Raw genomic sequence first — 19503 nt, 5'->3', positions numbered from 1 at the left:
GCTGTTCATATAAACCACAATTTATCTGCACATTTGAATGAGAATCAAAAGAAATAATAATGTGGTTAGTTTTGGATAATAATTTGCAGAAATAACTATAAATGCTGGACAGTGGGCTACAACCAAACGAAATTCGATTAAAGTCCAACACGATTGTTAAATTAATTTGCAAGATAAACCAACCGATATTATTTATTTCTAAATTAAATAATTATAATTATAATAGCCTATTACTAGATCTGGTAGATCCTATTCCTCCCCAATACCTCTCTTCTATTCAAAATGCATCTTTACAAATAAAAATTAGTCAAAAGAAACAGTTTTAGCTATATGCAGTCATATCAGATAGGTCTATTTGAAGCTGAATTATGTTAGAAACCGAACAGGCCGGAGACAGACTGTGTCCACTGGGTCTCTGACACAGAGAAAGGTATGAGCCTGAATGGGATTTCTGCTGAATGCCAACACCCACTCACCTCAGCAAACAATTGATCCTATGTAAAAGCTGCTCCGTTCGTTTTCTACACCACTAACCAAGTCCATTCCTCTCTTATTTCTTTTTCTGTGGCAGGATAGTCCTTTTTTTGCAAACGAAAAAAAACCCAACAACGTGTCGTCTTTCTTGCTGGATTTCTGATTTATTATCGAAAAACCTCAGTGCGTAATGGCCGTGCGTCTCATTCCCGCTTCTACATTTCTAAAATTGAAAACTTCTCCTGCAGCCTACCTAGAGAGTGGTTGTGCTCTTCCTGGCCATATATGATCTAAGGGAGTGTAAGATGCTTTAAATGTGTTCTTAGGGCAGGGAGCTGTCAGACCTTTTGGCGAGAAAGATTGATCACACACAGGCTACCAGGGCTCTTTGTTTAGAGCCTGAGCAATAAACAGCCTTTCCTCTGCTTCACACTACAGTGGCAAATCATGTCTACTCTCTGCTATGTTGTAACCAATAATGCTGAAGTGTATGGGTGATGGCTTAGGTCAATATTATCCCTATAGCCTTGGTGAAATAAAATAAATGAAATGGGATGTGGGGCAGGGAACTGTAAACTGTAAAATGATGACAGATGCCCCCGAAATAACCCAAGTGCTGTCTTTCATGGACACAAAATATTGTTTTTTCAGCAAATTATAATATGCACTATCACTATATGGACTTCAACGATAACCTTAACTATAATGACGTAATCTCTTGTGGCAGTGGAGATAACAAGAGGCGAAATGACGAAATCTGATGAAGGCAAAATCGAAATCAAAAATAATCTCTTTCTCTCTCTCTCTCTCTCTCTCTCGCTGTCTCTCTCTCTCATGTGTGTGGTGTATGGTGTGTGTGTGTGTGTGTTGGGGGAGGGGTGGACATGTTGTTGGATGTCTGGTGCAGCTTTTCTCTCTCCAGGCAAAGCAAACCTTCAAGAAAGTCTCCAGATTAACGCCCCGGCGCTGATAACGACTGCGGCCGCTGGGACTTTATGAGACAAATGTGACTGTTGAAATGATTTGTGGAGTGCCACGCTATAGAAATAAACGCACATAGGATTCACACGAGCCACAACTCACACGCGCGTGCCCCGCACGGCAGACTTGCGGGGACGCGCAAAAGAAGGCATGACTTGTGGGTGCATTTTCGGGGTGGGTGGTGTGGTGTGTGTGTGTGTGGGTGGAGAGGGGGGGGGGGGGTGGTTGGCGGGGTTGTAGCGGTGAAGAAACTGACCTAAAAAAAAAGTGTAAATAAAGCAACCCCTACCCCCGGAATGAGGCGTTACCCCTCCGAGTTTTTCGATCAATCACAGGGGACAGTGGCTTCTTTTGATAAAAACCCCAAATTGTCATTGGGCAGATGCAATCATGTGACAAGCAGCACGGTCTAATTCCAACCATGTCCTCATGGAAGCAATAGTTTATGGCATAGAGGTCTCCATACGACTATATCCAGTTTAGTAGTTTATGAAAATAAACTGCTCATTATTTTTATTATTATCGTTATTATTATTATCATTATTATTACTATTATTTCTGTCCCCTCTGACATCAGCGGGCTTTCAGGACAAGAAGGAGGAGATGAATTACGAATTTGGGCGAGAAAGTGGTTTTATCAACAGCCAGCCGTCGCTCGCTGAGTGCCTGACATCTCTCACTAACCCTGTCGGTGATGCATTTCAAAGTTCATCAATCAAGAGCTCGGCGCTTTCACAGTCGACACTGATTCCTCCTCCTTTTGAGCAGACCATCCCCGGCCTGAACCCGGGCATCCACCCACGGCACAGCCGCTCAAAGCAGGCTCTGAAAGGCTGCAGTCCGCTGCATACCGCATCCCTACCCCCGGAGTACCCGTGGATGAAGGAGAAGAAAAGCATCAAGAGGAGCCAGACTGCTGCTGCTGCTGCTTCCTCTGCGACAACGACTGACTCCTCACCACTCTACTTCTCCCCCCAAGGCAAGACATGATGATTAATAACCTCCATGTAAAAGGCTCCTCATTGTCTGAGGATTCCCCTCTGCAAGGAGCTGCGTCCCGGGCCTTGTGCGACGTGGGCGTCCCTTTAAACCAGTATAGGATTTTGATTTAAGCATGCTTAATCTCATCAAGTAACGCACTGACTTGTGATGCAGTGTAAGAGTGTTAATGTCTGACAGTAATGGAGAGTGATAGATTATTCTTACACGGGCCGGCAGCTGGCATGTTCATTAATCTTCACCCTCCGTCCTGTCCTTTCCACGCAGACCCATCATATTCTGCCTGGGGCCCATAAATCTTCCTAGTCCTGGTGCTTGCTTGCCACAAGTTTCACCCCATAGAGCCTGTTTTCCAAATGTGTTGCTGTTTTATTTTTTGATCACCATCCTTCCTGTGATTTAAAAAAAAAAATGCTTGTATAATAATCTTTGGTTTATTTCTTTAGGTTCACCAGAGATACCAGAGGGTGGTGTTGGCGGTGGAGGAGCATCCAGGAGGCTGAGGACTGCCTACACCAACACCCAACTTCTGGAGCTGGAGAAGGAGTTTCATTTTAACAAATACCTGTGCAGACCGAGGCGAGTGGAAATAGCGGCTCTGCTGGATTTAACAGAGAAGCAGGTGAAAGTTTGGTTTCAGAACAGGAGGATGAAACACAAGAGGCAGACCCACTGCAAGGAGAACCGGGACAGCGAGGGGAAATACGCGTGTGTGGACGACGGGCCGGAGGACGAGTTCGAGCGGGAGGCGGACAGCGGCGCAGCCGGGACGCTCCTGGAAAGGGAGAGGTATTTCCACCAAAATACCTTGACTTCACAGCACTGTCAGAACGGGAACAATGGGGAGACTGTTACGCCTTTGAACAGCAATGAGAAAAATCCGAAACATTTTCCAAACCCGGCTCCCACTGTTCCCATCTGCGTGTCCACAATAGGCCCGGACAATGATAATTCCCCGGGCCTGGACGTCTCTTTGCAGGATTTCCACGTTTTCTCATCCTCCTCCTCTTTCTCACCAAGTTTGTCAGATTCATCGCAGAGTCCTCTGCCTTTGCCCTCCGACACGTTTGACCTGTTCTCCGAAACACTCACAACAATCGACCTGCAGAACCTGAGTTACTAAAATATTTGTTTTAACTCTCATTCAGACACTTGTGTTCAGTCAGTGTAGCTACTCAGTTTAAGCGAGAGGGGGGAATTATTTAATAGAGCTCACAAATAAGGTAAGTTAAAGCAAAAACAGCGAAGCTACTATTTTGCCTTCATGGAGTGTTTATTCCATTTGGCTGCTAGAGGACATTTCACACTTATTTTTATATGGATTTCGACTATAACTGAGCAGAATATTTTCCTTGAAATAAAACTTTGCATTGATTGGAATCAGATGCGCTATTGTCTTATTTCCCAGGTTTGGAGAGATGACCTACTGATTTTAGGTCTGTATCCTGCATAAAACGCAAACATATGTTTTAGAAGAAAAGTGAATTATGTTTGAAGATAAACACTTTATCTCGGCATTGAAATGAGGGGAATATATATGGTATAATTTAAAAAACCCCTGGGTATGTCGGTGTCCTCACCCTATTATCAAACCACTTGATTTTATCACCTCAAACTTTCCAAAAACAATCAGCCAAATAGGTGCACTAACCACAGCTCTATAAAATACAAATAAAATGCAAGAAATGTTAGTGATGATTATATTTGCATTCCATTATTTATGTATTTTTTTATTTTAAAGAGGTTGAGATAAAAAAATTTTCAACCTGACTGTGGTTGTGGTGTAGTCCCTGCTGTTTTATCCCGACATGAGAAAAAAAGAAAAAGAAAAAGATTCATCACCTCTGCATGTTAAAGCCCAGAAAAAGAAAATTAGCAGTGAAAACTGACTGTTAGGACTCTTAGGCCAAAAGCTATGACTTTTCTTGGCTCCCAAATTAGATTTTATTGCCTATAAAACTCACAGCACTGAGGGTGCTTGTTTATGGCCTGATCCGCAATGTAATACAATCTCTTTGAATTAAGAATTGCGCCTTGCGCCATTGTGGCCTTCAAAACCTTTTTTTTTTCTTTCTTTCTTTTTTTAATAATCATTTAAAATTATTTAGGGTTAATTCACAGCTGCAGAACATTTTGTACAAATTATAATTTATCTGGGTTTTGTACGGAGGCAAAAATAGACCATGGGCAGATTCCAGTTCAATAGCAAAATGCATTTATTCTTTTCATTTAGTGTAAATTGAATGTTAATTAAAGTAAATATATGTTTATCTGGACGGATCTTGTCCCTGTTCTCCATCCCCTTCTCTGCTGAAGGAATTCTTCGGCTCCATGGCGCACATAGAGAAGCCTTTGCCACGATGCAGCAGCCGTGGTTGCATTTTTGTTTTTTTAAATAACGATACTATTATTAAATGTTTACAGAAAGTTTTTGATGAAAAGCTTAAGCCATGAATTGTTCCAGGACTCACAAGCTCCACGATCACACCGATCAATTACTGCGACCAGAGTCTGCTGGCGATATAAGATTCATTTCTTGGCTCCGTATCTCTCTGCTCATCCTGCTGCTCTCAGGACTGTGCGGTTGGGCTCGGAGCCTCGTAGCAATAATTAAAAGGTGAGGTGAGGTGGTGAACTGTCATTCCTACTGAGATGTGGTTTGAAGTGATGGCGACTGTGCACAATTTGAAAACAAGGATTGAGTGGGCTAATTGCAGAAAACCCAGGAGGCACTGAAGCAGTCAGATTTGGTTTGGTGCTGCAGCCACTGAGCTATATATACATTTTTATATTTATTTATTTTTTAATATTAAGGCCACACAGTGTCACCATGACCTGTGTTTGCAGGCTAAACTAAATAGAAACCCATCTCCTCCTATGCTTATTATTATAAAAACGTGTTCAAGTCTATCTACTTATTTTCCCACAGTCTCTCCTAGCATAAAATAAAGCAGACACCTGTTGCATCTTACTTCCTACACTCGGGTTCTTCATATCTCGTCTGCATTGTGAATTTAAATCATGCCTTTTCTGTATAATGTTTGGCTGAACATGGTGAGTGACTGCAGCTACTGAGCACAGTGAGCAGATCACAAACCTGCAATGAGAGTGATGAAAGGGGAAGTAAAGATACAAAGGGAGGAGTTAGTGTGAGATGACTGGCCAGTAGATGAAGCTTCATGGGAAACCAGATACAACACTGTGCCAGTAGATCCCTCCCTCCACACACACGCACACCACACACACACACACACACACACACACACACACACACACACACACACAGACACACACACACAGGTCAAAGGTCAAGCTGGCTCTCCTCTCCTCTCCAAACTGGGAGGAACTGCTGCCAGGTCAGGAGGGGGTCAGGTTTTGAATGACCGCAGAGAGTTTGTGGCACATAAAGAATTTATTGACCTAAATAGTGATATCACGAAATGTCATGTATGTATGACCAACTTTGGAACGGTAGAATATGATCTGAGGTTTAACTGCATAAATAGCTGTGGAATAAGATTATACTGTATATCACACAACAATAACCTCAAGATCTATAATGGCTGGTGCTCCTTTTCTAAATATGATTCTGAATGCAAATCCAGAACATTTTAAAATCGAGGATATAAAGCAAATGTAAAAGGCATTATTCCAGCATACCACATATATATTTATTTGGATCACAGTCATCAAAACACATCTTTACTCTCTTTTTAAAACACACGAGAAATACCAGAATAGCTGCTGTCTGGGTTTCGCTTTCCAAAGCCGCTGGACTGAAAAAGAAATGGATAGTGGTTTGTGGGGAGAGTCTGTGCATCTGGCAGCTCTGACAAACACACCGCCACCTGCAGCTATACAGTAAGAGCTGAGGCTCTTCACACAGCCCCTCCAGAGCTGCTCTGACATTTCTAGGCTCATTTCTCCACAACAACAGGTTATAGAGTTCAAAGGCTCAGCCGTTTAACCAGGATTGGGTGTTACTGCCTGTCAAAAGATGACTAATGAATGAGTGACACCTTTGTAAACAATATGACAACAGGCTGCTCTCCTTGAATACAACAGGAGTTAGTCTTTTTTTCTTCGCTTCACAGAATTGTGCTCATCACTGACTGTACAACCGAATACTCTCACAGATAAGATGCAAATCATGATGCCAATATTTAAGAATGTCATGTAGGAATAAACAAGTGTAGCAGAAGTAGCTCGGTCTCTTTGAAACATCTTTGTTGTTCCAAGACTAAAAGACCTGCCGAAGAAACCTCCACATCAGTTTTACATAATTGCCTTTTTATCTATTAATAATCCCTGTTTAGATTTATAGTGTTGACATATTCATAAACTCAAAGTGCTTGCATCCTTGTAAAAAACAACAACAAAAAAAAACACTCCCAATGTGTCCAGTGAGTCAGTGACAGCGAGCAGACTGGCCAAGAGAAATATGATCTGGAATCAATCAAAAATATGATCATCACATTATACTCTGACTTTATTAGTCTGTAAAGAGCCGTAGCTCCATTAAAGCATCAGCCCCCTGTCATCAGGAGCAGTCTAAAACACACACACACACACACACACACACACACACACACACGGAGCTGATGTTAAAATAAACATCAGTCCTTGCAGCGGAACTGGCTGGTCAGTGATAAATGATTGGCAGATGAACTTCCGCGTGTCTGAGCCCACTGCTGCTTCCGTGTCAAGTGAAGTTCCTCCTGCCGCCGGACGGTCCACCGCTGCCAAAAAACAAACTCTCATCACACAATGCGTGCGATTCCTGAGGAGTTAACGACGCTCATTTCAGGTAACAGGCTACACCAGTAGTTTACTGTAGTTTATTGTACACGCTGGGCTGTTTTCCGTGTTCTTTTGTTGTTGTTTTTTAAAGGCTAGTTTCACTGAGTCCACTTTTGAAGAGACCGTTGTGTGAAAAGAGGAAGCACAGGCTCAATATGGATGACTGGGTTTCTTGTCAGATGCACTGTGCTGCTGTTTGAGTGGAAAAAAAACGCTGCTTGCTGTTGATAAGAGTCAAACAATGGGCAGGAAACTGTTCAAACTGCTGTTTGAGTGCGTTGTTGTGCTTTTAAATGCAACATCTCAAGCAGGACTGGACCATTTGACCATCAAGTAGGCTAACAACATCAACATCAGTTAGTGCTATCAGCTTGTGTTAATGATTTACCTGGTGTTTGGTTTTGGTTTTCAGATCTAGAACATTTCCTCAATGATGGGTTGAAAGGAGAAAATTTAAGCAAGAGGGCAAAAGAGAAGAAGGAAGCCTTCATCAAACGGATCAAAGAGGTCAAACAGGGGTATGTCTGTTTGCATTGTACATCTTTGTTTGTTTGAATGTGGTTACAAAAATCTAATTTATTTATTTATCTTTTAATGTTGTTGGTGTTAACATCCTCTTACTGTCTCTCCAACAGCTTTCCACATGATTTTAAGGAAAAAAGTGAGTGTTAGTCTTACTCTTTGTTTAATAATCCTGAGCTCTTACACCAGTGGTTCCCAACCTAACCCACACAAGATGTCAACACATGAATCTAAAGTGTCAGTGTCATCCCCATTCTAGAAAATAAGACAAATCCAATGTTTATTTTCCAGTGTTGAAGACTTAATACATTTACTTTTTCTCTTGAGAAATAATTTTCGCTCTTCATGCTTTTAAAACTTATCCAAACAGTGTGAAAATGGAACTGCTCAGACCTCAGAGACATTCACAACCGTTTGGGAACCACTGTGTTACGGCATACCATGTATCATTGCTGCACAGCTCCTTGTCTTTTTTTCAGTAGGTGGAGATGACTCAGAGGACTCAGAGGAAGTTGACAGCAACAACGATGGAGGGTCGCTGCACTCAGAGCGCACAGACAAGGATGAAGACAATTGCGAAGGTAAGCCACAAGCACTTAGCAGACGTCCAAAATTGACTCGCTAACTGCTAACAGGCTGCGGATTAAAGTATTGAAAATTCAATCTTGACATGAAAGTACACAAATCTTTGCATCTGCTCCTTGGAGAAAGTGACTTTGAGTGGCACAATGAAGGAGACATTCCAACTGTAACTTGGCAACATACTTGGGAAGCAATTTGGAGGCATGACTCCTACTCCCACCACCTCTTTTCACCCCACCCCTCTGACAGCTAGAGCATGCTTTATTGCTCTCAGCCACAGTCCGGGGACTGAAAATTACTGCCATGGCTGTAGTTTGAGGAGAAAAAAACAAACATTCCTCAACATACAGTAGTTTTAATCCTCTGTGCTCCATCATGGTAATCTATCTACGATTTTTGTATTTGCTTTTTTAAAACAGAGTATCAGGAAAATCCTTGTGAAATGGCGATTAGAGTCCAGGGTTTATGGGTTGGAAGCAGCTGCCAGTTTTATGGCTGCTCTTTCACACAAAGCAACTTTGACACAGCAGTTGAACACTTGCACTGACGTTCCACGCTGCAGGGGAATCTCCTCTAGTGGGAGAGAAAAAACATTGCTTAGTGGAGGGCATTCGTTTTTCAACATCCATCAGCTGAATACATGATAGCAAAATTACCCAGAAACCCATCTGGTGATGCTTAGCGTTTTAAAAACAAATATAATTTTCACTTTTGACAGGAGTTCACTTCATCTGGCTTCCTTAATTCTTTTCCAGGTGCCCAGCAGTCCCCACCTGTGGCAGCTCAGGACCTGATTTCTGTCTTCAAAGCAGGATACCTTGAGAAACGCAGAAAGGGTGGGTGCTCTGCCAGTAAGATGCATATATTTTGGAAACAGGGAGCTTTAATTAAATAGCAGAGGTCGTCTGCACACTGAAATTTGCATGGTCTCAAAAAATGTATTGATGAAATGTTTTGACCTTTGAGATCTCTTGTCAGGCAAACGTCAAGTCTGAGATCACATGATAGAGAATAATACCTCAAGTCCCAAAACGATTCCCCATGCATATATTTTATATTTTATATTTTATAAAATATATGTGATACATACTTTTGGCATATTATTTATTTTTGACATTTTCACATTTATTTGAAGTACACATACACAGCCCTAATTACCCTCCAAATAATTTACTAAAAGAGATGGACACATAGATCTTTAATACTGAGATAATTGTTGGTTTTGCCTCCACAGATCACAGCTTTTTTGGCACCGAGTGGCAGAAGAGATGGTGTGCTCTAAGCCAACATACCTTCTACTATTATGGCAGTGAGAGAGGTAATTTTCTTTCTTTTTTTTTCTCATTCCATCCCTGTTTCCCTGTTAATTATGAATCACATACTCTTTGAGAAAAACTTAAATAGGAGGATTGTTTCCCAGGTTGTCACTGTGGCGTTGCCCTCGTTGTATCTGAGGCATTAATGAGGATGTTTTTAATTTTCTGTGAACAGACAAGCAGCAGAAGGGCGAGTTCAGTATCGACGGGTACTCTGTCAAAATGATCAGCACCTTACGGAGAGACTCAAAGAAAGACTGTTGCTTTGAAATTTCGGCTCCAGACAAGCGGGTCTATCAGGTAAACACTCGTCTCTCGGTGATGCTATGAGCGTAAATGTAGCTCCTAAATTGAAAAACAAAGGTGGACTTGAGATGTGCCATGTTTAAAACTTGGCGAGCCATGCGTGTACTTGCACTTCATTAAATCTTTGTTTATTTTAAAAGCTATTCATTCATTTGACACTGCTGCCTTTGCAATAGCTCAACCTGTCACGCATATTTAAAAAGTCTAAATGAGTGTTTCTAACATTCAGGCTCTTCCATGCGGAACATTTTACTATGCATAAATGCAGTATTATTTGTTTATGTTAATTAATATATGTAGAACTGCATATTGCACTGACTGCAGTTTTCATTTCTCTCGTCTTTCATCACAGTTTTGTGCGTCATCGGTGAAAGAGGCGGAGGAATGGGTGAAACAGATAGACTTTGTTTTGAGAGGTTTGAGCTGTTTCTGACAGAGAATATATTCTTATGCTTTATCATGCAACAGCGACATTTGTCTCTTCAAGAATGCAAAAATCTAAAAATGAACAAAATGATGTAAATATGAGCGCCGGATACTCTGTGCGCACTGGTGTACAAATCAACAGTTACTGTGTGTAAGTCAAAACATATTATATTTGGCTGTTTGTAGATATGACGGGGATCATCCCAGAGGAAGATGACGAGGACCAGGAGATGTACGATGATGTTGGACCTATGGCTAATACATCTGAGCCTGAGCCGATTGACGAAGACATCTATGAAGAGCTCCCAGGTCCGACCACACGTTTTATCACAGCGATGATCTCCATTGTCCTGCAGCACATGAACAATTTACATGATTCTTTTTTTTTTTTTTTCTTTTTAATTATTATGCAAAGGTTTTGTTTACTGCCATTCTATGTTTTTGCTGCCACTAATTAGACAGAAAATCATAACCTCTAATTCATAGCGTCATCTCATCTGACAACATTGTCTTGTTTCTGCAGAGGATGACATGCCCACTCCAGCAAAGCCTCCTCCGAAGGTGGAGCCATCGACCAAACCTGCTCCTCCTGCTGCAGGTACACAGCACTGAAATTTGTCTCTGGTCTCTGTGTATATACTGTATGTATATATGAGTGGCATTTTTAGTTTGATGTTTTAAAGACTAGTAACTTTCACTATGCATGCAAAATATATGATGGGACTGTGACCAGCAAATGTCCCACTTTGTTTTTGGAGGAAGAGGAAGTCCCTGTGAAAGCGTGCAACAGAAAGTTAGCACAATGCTGGAAATAACTTTCAACCCAGTTAGACAACTTCCTTTTACTATAAGTGATGTGTAACAGTTTTATAAGTGCAAAAATACTTTCCCATAAGAATATCTATTTTTATCTACTGTATGGAGATGAACATTCCTAAAACCTTTCCAAACTATTCCACTGAGGATCATCATCAGACAGGAGATGAACAGCTTCGCTGAGCGATGGAAACACTAACTGCAAGAAACTAGCTGTGTCCTAATTCCATACTTTATACTAACTCTATGCAGAATACTATATATTAATATTTGTAGTTTACAGATTTTTTTTCCTCACTAACAGAATTTACATATGCCATGTAAAGGCAGTCAAACTGCTGCTTTACAATGGAGCTGCAACTAGTAATTGTTTTCAGCATCGATTAATCTCTCTGTCATTTTCTTGGTTAATCATTTAGTCTACGAAATGTCAGAACACTGTGAATTATGTCAATCGCAGTTTCCCAGAGTCCAAGGTGACGTCCTCAGATGTCTTGTTCTGTCCGAGCAGCAGTCCAGAACCCAACGACATTCAGTTTACAGTGATAGAAAAACGAGAAAAGCAACACATTTTTTTTAAAAACAATTTTAACAACAACATCTTGTTTTTTTTGTTTTGTTTTTTCTTTTTTCTGTTCATTCTACATTCTGACTTTTTGGAGTATACTTAATTTCGTCACTTTGCCATTGTGAACACACAGAACTACATCCTCAAAATCTATTTAGAATTAACATAGAATTGAGACACAGCCACTGTCTGACCCATGCACATGAATCGTGTCCTAAATCTATCCTACATACTAATTCTATACAGTATGTATACATGCTAATCGTTATAGCAGCCAGTATACAAAAATGCAAGATAACCCTTTTATACTACCATGGATTGATACAATAAGTGTGGCATTGAATGTCAGAAATAGACATCAATTTTGTTCCTAAGCTTTAATACTTATTTGTAGTTTTCCAAGATCTTTCTGGGACTTTTTTTTTTTTCTATTTCCTTTCAGCATTATATTGTGAGAAAATAGTATATGTCAACAGCACTCTCAAAAATGAATTTTATTTAGTATGGCTTCTGTCAGGTTTAAGTACACTTTGTTTTTTCGCTCTTTCAGTATGAACATACTCAAAAGCTGTTTAGAATTAATATGTGATATGTATCTGTGACACACCTACTGTCTCCTCTTTGCACATGTTGCCTCCAAGTTCTGCTTTAGGCTCTCCACTGCCTCCTGTTGGTTCTGCTCCACACTAACAATCACTGCTGTGTCAGACCTGTAGACAAAAAACAATTACTTTCAGTGGAAAATAAAGCACCTTATCTGTTATCACCCTATTGCCCATTTTTTCCATCCAGTTGATAAGAGCAAAGACTACCAGAACTACTACCAGGGCTTATGGGACTGTACAGGGGACCACCCAGATGAGCTGTCCTTCAAACGGGGAGATGCTATCTACATCCTGAGCAAGGTATGGTGAAGGGAGTCCTTCTTGTCCGAGGTGAAACAACAGCGTTTTCTTGATGCATGATAAAGCCAGGATTAGCACATACCCAACTGTAATGCAAAAGTTTGAGATGAGGTTTGTAGTCAGAGTGGTCGTGCTGGTCTGAGACCACCTAAAGTGAGTTATTTCTAGGCCCTCAGAGTAACTGACTGTTCACATTCTTTACTGGCAGAGCCTGGCCCACCGCCTGGAGGTGGACGGCTGATGGTAAGAGGCAGACTGGGCTAGGTACTCTCTCTGGCACTGAGATGGGGATTAGTTGTGTCACAACGGAAACTGTTTTAGTGTTGCTGGCGGAGGCTGGGCTTAGCTGGCACACAGCGCCGTTCCATCACTTCCATCTGGACTGTTTCAGCACGCTGCCGCTGCTGCCATGCCAGGCAGTGGGCAGCCCTCAGCCCACACACCTCTCAGACATCTCCCTCAACTCGCCAAATAGGAATGTGTGTTCTCAGGAAACCCAGGCTCAGTCCGACACTCTATTTAGAGCAGGTGAAGACGTGTAGTGGACGCACAATTTCCGAGGCTTGTCGACTAGGTGTGGGTGCCAGGTGTGGAGAACTGGGGGTGGGGTGGGGGTTCTTTACCTTAATTATGCATCCAAACAGGAGGGCTTTTGTGCTTAACTGGTTCATATGAACGCCAAATTGGATTTTGTTGTGATAATTTTAACAAGCTTGTTTTTGAACATTGCACAGCAAATAAGTCGAGGAATGATACACTTTCACAGATGCATGTCAAACCTGTGGGATGTGTTTTTCTTTTCTTTTTCTTTTTGAAAGTGTGAAATGTACACCATCTAGACTGGCTATATTTCCTGTCTGGTTTGGTTTCTGTGCAGCATGTAGTCAACTGAGACATACTGTTGTCAACTGGCCAGGGCCTTTTTCAAATTCAAGTCTGCCATCTAGTGGCTCAAGGACTTAAAAACACTTACTGAGCTCCAAATATTATATATTTTATAAAAACCTGATTTATAATTGGGACTAATGGTTCAATTTCTTTATCAATCAGAGCAGAGCAAATTATTTTTCATTATTAATTACCTCCCACTTATTTTACTACTGGTTAACTGATTAAATGCTTAGTTTATAAAATGTCAGGAAATAGTGGAAAATATCTTTCAAAATTTGCCAGAGGTGACATCTTTTCTTTGTATGACACACAGTACAAAGTGAAAGGGATCAAGTTTTCACAATTACGAGGCAGAAACGAGCATTTTTGTATCATAAATGACATAAGCAAATAATGGATTACCAAAATTGTTCATTTGTGGTTGATTGATTAATTGATTAATTGATTCAGCGCTAATGGAAAGAAACAAATGCACGAAGCAGACAGACCCGTCAATGCTCATTGGCCAAATGCCTGTTTATTACTCCTCCTTCGTGTTTGTGGAAAAGGACCAAGAATCAAGTTGCCCTTTCACTCAGACTGGGAGTGCCATTAGCTGAAACCTTGGTGTTGGGGGTTGTGGCCTGCTGCGAGGGCAATGACCATAAAACCTGTCTGGACTGCTGCAGCCAGCTGCAGCTAAAGTGGACAGCCAACTCCCCCCTCCCCTGCACCGTTCCCTCTTCCCCCATTCTCCTTTCTCCCTCTTCCCTCCCCCATTCCACAGCCCAGAAATAGCTGTAGTGTTACAGCTGCGAGACCCCCCAGTCAGGACCTGGGTGTTGATTATAGGGTCTGACTGGGATTGAGGGAGAGTGTGTTGTCCGGATATGCAGCAGCAGCGGGCCCCTACCCCCCACCCCGGCCCAAGTCACCGCACATAAAACTAATCGAGAAATGTAACATCTCGCTTAACGAAAGTGGCTAGATGGGTTGATAAAATGTAAACACTGTCCAAACATAATGCTGCTGCTGCTGCTGCTACCACCGTTGCTGTTGTGTCGGCAGATCTTTCACTTCTTGTACAGTTTGTGCCTGTAAATCCATCCAGGCTTTGGGAGCCTTCTTATTTGCTAGAAGTAATAAAAAAAAAAATAAAAAAAAATTACAGGACAGTGGTATCAGCCAGCTTAGGGTGTTTGCGTTAATGTGTGTTGTCACAGTGTGTGGTGTCATTAGTCTTCCACAGCTCTGTATATGTTCTCTCGTGTTGTGTCCCGCACTCACTCAAGCATGACTTATTTGTCAGCCAGAACTACACAATGAGGTGTTGCTGTTTTCAAAGACTAGCTGCAGGAAGTCACAATACACACACACACACACACACACACACACTCGGGTCTCACACCCTTTTACACACACCTCATGTCAATCTGCTATATTATCCCGCAGGGGCTTGTGGAGAGGTGACATTTTCATCAGGCAACATATTAATGAAATGCATATGACATTTTTCTGCTTGTTTCCTGGGATGTTTAAAATGTTGTTAATAAATTTAGAAGTACTAGTTACTTTATACTGTATTCATCTCATCTTATTACTATGTGACATGGACAGTAAGTCAAGGACCTTTTTTATCTGACATGACGAATGACCCATCACCACACAACTGTCAGTGCTAGCCATTTATATTGTCATTGTAATCTTCCTGTGTCTAATATCACCACATGATCACTTGCATCCATTACTCTCCCCTGGGAATAACTGGACACATATGTGGTCCCTCCTTGTCCCCGGGTTCTGCCTCGGATTTGAAACATTGTGCAGGTTCCTCTTCCTTCGGCCTTGTCAGAACGTGATCTCCGGCGTTGATTCATCGTCCCGGGAAGACTTTGATGTGAGGTCAGGCTCTTGGCCAAAGAGAGAGAGAGGGATATTCCCCTCTTGTCTCAGATCTCTCCTCACAGTGTCCTCCTCACATCTCAGCATGCTGACAGCCATTTGGGGCTATTACTTGTCATGCTCTGACAGATTTATGTGTGATGCGCTCTGTGCACACTGAGGTTTTTGTGTGGAGTGGAGTAGAGTGTGCTCAATCTCAAATCCGACACTGTAGAGAAGTAGGACAGGGAACAGGAAATGTAAAGTTGTTGGTGGGATGTTATGGGATGTTACAGATGTGGGAGTGAAAGGAAAAAAGTTAAGATTTTGTAAATAGGTGACAGTTGGGGGTGGCCACGTGTTGGGTTTTTATTTGTTCTGCTGGTTATCATTGCTAATTTTGATTTAATTTCTTAGATATTCTGTCCAGTCTTAAAGTCTCCAGCTCAAGGTTTTCATATTTCAAAATGCTGCTTTCTCCACACATTGAGCTTTCTTATTGGTCAGAATATGAAAAAGCAGCAAATCCTCAATCTGGGGAAGATGGAATGAGGAAATGTTTGGCATTATTGCTTTAAAAAATGACTTCAAAACAATGATCAAAACAGTAGATTTTACTCTTTATAGACCAATCAATGAATTGTTGAAGCTCTAATTGTAACATTTTAAGACTGACTTTACCTTTGTTGTGTTATAACTGGCCAATAATCTCTTAATCCACGACATGAATTAAAAGAGATTAGTGAATGTGTTTTATTAACCCACTCGTCCTCTCAATGTCTCCCCTTTGTCCCGTATCCAGGAGTACCAGAACTTTGGCTGGTGGGTTGGAGAGAAGAATGGAAACATAGGAATCGTCCCCAAAGAGTACCTCATGGAGCTTTATGCCTTATGAATTCACCCTATGTAAGTTTTTTTTTTTTTACTTGCTGAGTTCAAAACTAAATGATTATAATATATGCAAATGGGATAAATCTGCTTTATTTTAACTGGTACATTGTGTCATCTTCCAGGATCATTCCCTCCCATATCCACTGTAAGAGACTGATGATCGGATAAAAAAAAAGGTTTTCATATGACTGAAGCACATGTTTAAGAATATTTTTCTACTTTGCACTGCTTGTTTGTATTTATTTTCTATACAAGATACACTTTTTCCACAACAACATTTCATGCTCTGCTTTATGGCAAATTTGGTATTTGCAAATGGCAAGATAAATAAAGATTGAAACATATCTATAGTATCAGTGCATTTTATTATTACCCTGCCACTTAAGCCACAAGGTGGCAATAGAGGCTCTCAAAGGTCATAGATTACCTGAGTAACAGAGATGCTCAAGGCAGAAATACCTTATGCCAGTTTTTTTTTTTTCACCTTGAAGCACACATTTACACACGATGTTTACAGACTGGATTAACAATGACAGTTACCACGAGGCAAGAAGAAGAGGGTTAACAGCAGAAATTAAATCAAAAACCTGTGTGATGGAGGGTTGTCGAAAGCTTAGATGTAAGGAATAACTGCATTTATCATTAATATTGGAGCCTACGGAATCATGGTATTTGCCTTCTTTAATGTGCAATAAACGTCAGGCCACTGGCAATATCAAATCCTGTGTGCACACTAAATACATGTACACAACTCCTGGATAAATTAAACATTATTTATTTATTTTTAAAAATGAGTTTATTCATCTGGTCAGCACTTTTGTTCTGAGCTTCAAAGGGACACTGTGTGTTTTTTATGGCCCCTGAGAGACTTTGCTGGGCAGAGGATCACAGCGTGGCAGATGGTTGGCTGTGCTGTGCCTGAGTGAAATGGCTGAGGTGCACTAATAAGACAGCCACCCACGCAGATATCAGGGATGCTTATCACCCTCTGTGGGGCTGTTTGACAGCAGGCGAGGTGGCGTTAGCTGGGCATATCCCTCTGAGGTTACATACATATTGTACATATCTTTTTACAGTGCTCTCACTGAAAAACCAAAGTTGTACAGCATTTTTTTTCTATCAAGCTAATACACTCCTTTTTGGTTTGCTGCAGACAAAAGAGGCCTTGTCAAGGTTTTCTCAAGGTTGTGTGAAAATGGGAAGGAAAACGCGTTCATTAACCAATAACTCACTGTATCTTTCTCTCCCTCTTCCCTCTATTTTTTCCTTGCTCCCGTCTCTCTGTTTTGTTCTTCTTGAGTGATGAGCTAGTCCGCTGTCCTCTGGGTGACATTCAAAGCCAACATAAATCCTGCTCTTTACGGTATAGTGCAGCGATAAAGCTTTTCTGCTAATTGGAGATGTAATGAATTACCATAATTAGTTATTGAATATACTACATGGCATATAGAGAGGAAATGCTTTGTTTTAGGGTAGAGAAGGGACTTGGTGAAACAATGAGATATTCAGTCAGTGGAGATCACCAAATGTCATTTGTGCAACATTTCTGACAATATCAGCCTGCATTTAGGTAGATTATGAAATGATGACATGTTTTTGGATTGATGTGGAATTGTGGATTTAATGCATGAACACTTTCACTTTTTTTTTTAATTTTTGCTGACATATCTTAGTATTTCCATCTAAGAGTCCTCCTTTTAATGTTAGGCTATGGGTTAGGTTGCCAAAGGCAAGTAAGGCTAAATATTGCCTCTCATTTTTATGTGCCAATAAAGGATTTCCTTAATGGATGTCAACTACACCCCCATCCCCCTCGATAGATTTGGACAGCCATATCCTCAGAATATACAGGTTCTTTTATTGCAATTTAACATCAAGATATAATGTTTCATAGATAAATGCCACTGTGCCATTAATCTACTGAGCACTAAATTACACTAATGATACCAGAATATCACTAATTAATACTTGCAACCATAAAGATACACTTTTACCGTCCAAATATATATAGATTGAGCTGCTGAGTAATAATAAATAAATTTTAGATTTGCTGAGAAAGATGATGGAAATATAAAACAAACTTCCCTTCGGGACAGAATACATTTCTAGTTATTTTTTACGGATGGCTTAGAGCTAATGCATGGATTCTGTTCTGATAATCCTACCAACTAATATCTTTGTTTTGCTTTTTTTGAAGCAGTCACTTTGTCATCCTTCCACTTTTTATGATTGCCTTCTGGATAAATAACCCCCCAGGGCATATCAGTACACAAATATCCCTGTGCTAACAGTGATACCGGCTCATATCTTTGTTCAGAAATATAATGTACCATCATCATTTCATACCATTACCCCTGGGGTTGGTAAGAAGGCTAAAGACTTGATCTATACCACTTTAGAGAGGTAATCTTGATCAAGCTGTCAGCTGTTTCTGCTGCTCTTTAACCAGGTCACTCAGCCATAGATCACACCGCAGCTTCATAGAGAGTTTCTGTCAGGAATAACACTGCCTTATTTATGTGGTATCCCCTGGCATTTTGCGGGAAATGTATTACCTCTCCAACTGGCCCACTGTCAGCATTCCATTAAAGCCTCTCCCCCTGGTCTAAATCTTAAAATCTGAAATAGACACTTTTTAAATGCAAGTCACTCTTAATTGAGGTCAGTTTCTGTTAACATAACTCATGGCAGCTGACAAATTAAGGTTTCCTCAGCTGGCTTATGACATTGTGAGGAGACATAGTGTATTTAAAGTGAAAGCAAAAGGAAGATCATGACAGGTTGCTTTGAAAATTCATATTTTTGGAAGTTGATTGAGAGCTGAATGAGATTTTCATCACATTCACATATTTTTCCAATACTTAATGTATAATATTATGAGCTGCAAGGCAGGGTTAGTGGCAGGCCGGTAAATATGGGTCAAGACAGTTTCATTTATTACAAGCACCACACCCACATCTCTCACATGTTTTCGGTGTCTTTTCTTTCGTCTTTTTAACTGCCTTGTGGGAGCTGCAGACATTGACGTGCAGGGAAGACCTGTGTATCTCACGACCAGTAGGGGAGACACAAGTGGCTGCAGTGTCTGAAAGTCCAGTTTCTGCCCTCAAAAACATCCCCATCAACCACCTCAAAAATGTTACTTTGAACACCATCATGTCCCAGC

General features: G+C 41.0%; 2 protein-coding genes across 4 annotated transcripts; both read left to right on the top strand.

Moving 5' to 3' along the window:
* The first annotated feature begins 1767 nt into the window (after positions 1-1767).
* Positions 1768-4079, top strand: hoxa2b (homeobox A2b). Of its 2 annotated transcripts, XM_056381154.1 has the most exons (3): positions 1768-2142; positions 2224-2434; positions 2901-4079. In XM_056381154.1, the coding sequence occupies exons 1-3, from the start codon at positions 1945-1947 to the stop codon at positions 3575-3577; spliced, it is 1086 nt and encodes a 361-aa protein (XP_056237129.1). In that variant the 5' UTR covers positions 1768-1944; the 3' UTR covers positions 3578-4079. The 2 variants fall into 2 exon arrangements, with proteins under 2 accessions (XP_056237129.1, XP_056237128.1); XM_056381153.1 differs by having other exon boundaries at positions 1768-2434.
* A 3037-nt stretch (positions 4080-7116) lies between these two features.
* On the top strand, positions 7117-16681 carry skap2 (src kinase associated phosphoprotein 2). 2 transcript variants are annotated; one of them, XM_056379730.1, is made up of 13 exons: positions 7117-7261; positions 7667-7772; positions 7890-7915; positions 8259-8357; positions 9114-9194; positions 9593-9676; positions 9850-9974; positions 10333-10396; positions 10593-10715; positions 10930-11004; positions 12583-12695; positions 16249-16352; positions 16460-16681. In XM_056379730.1, the coding sequence occupies exons 1-12, from the start codon at positions 7222-7224 to the stop codon at positions 16339-16341; spliced, it is 1029 nt and encodes a 342-aa protein (XP_056235705.1). In that variant the 5' UTR covers positions 7117-7221; the 3' UTR covers positions 16342-16352; positions 16460-16681. The 2 variants fall into 2 exon arrangements, with proteins under 2 accessions (XP_056235705.1, XP_056235704.1); XM_056379729.1 differs by having other exon boundaries at positions 8256-8357.
* Positions 16682-19503: the final 2822 nt, after the last annotated feature.

This window comes from Seriola aureovittata, chromosome 7 (assembly GCF_021018895.1).
Source record: "Seriola aureovittata isolate HTS-2021-v1 ecotype China chromosome 7, ASM2101889v1, whole genome shotgun sequence".
In the NCBI taxonomy this organism is placed as follows: Eukaryota; Metazoa; Chordata; class Actinopteri; order Carangiformes; family Carangidae; genus Seriola; species Seriola aureovittata.
Note: the sequence above shows the minus strand (reverse complement) of the source record. Positions and strands in the feature narration are given on the sequence as shown.

Excerpts from the sequence above, each read along its gene's own strand:
- hoxa2b (XM_056381153.1), top strand. The coding sequence starts at position 1,945 with ATGAAAATAAACTGCTCATTATTTTTATTATTATCGTTATTATTATTA. Across the intron at positions 2,435-2,900 it reads ACTCTACTTCTCCCCCCAAG|GTTCACCAGAGATACCAGAG; the intron begins GCAAGACATGAT and ends TTATTTCTTTAG.
- skap2 (XM_056379729.1), top strand. The coding sequence starts at position 7,222 with ATGCGTGCGATTCCTGAGGAGTTAACGACGCTCATTTCAG. Across the intron at positions 7,262-7,666 it reads GTTAACGACGCTCATTTCAG|ATCTAGAACATTTCCTCAAT; the intron begins GTAACAGGCTAC and ends TTTGGTTTTCAG. Across the intron at positions 10,716-10,929 it reads CATCTATGAAGAGCTCCCAG|AGGATGACATGCCCACTCCA; the intron begins GTCCGACCACAC and ends TTGTTTCTGCAG.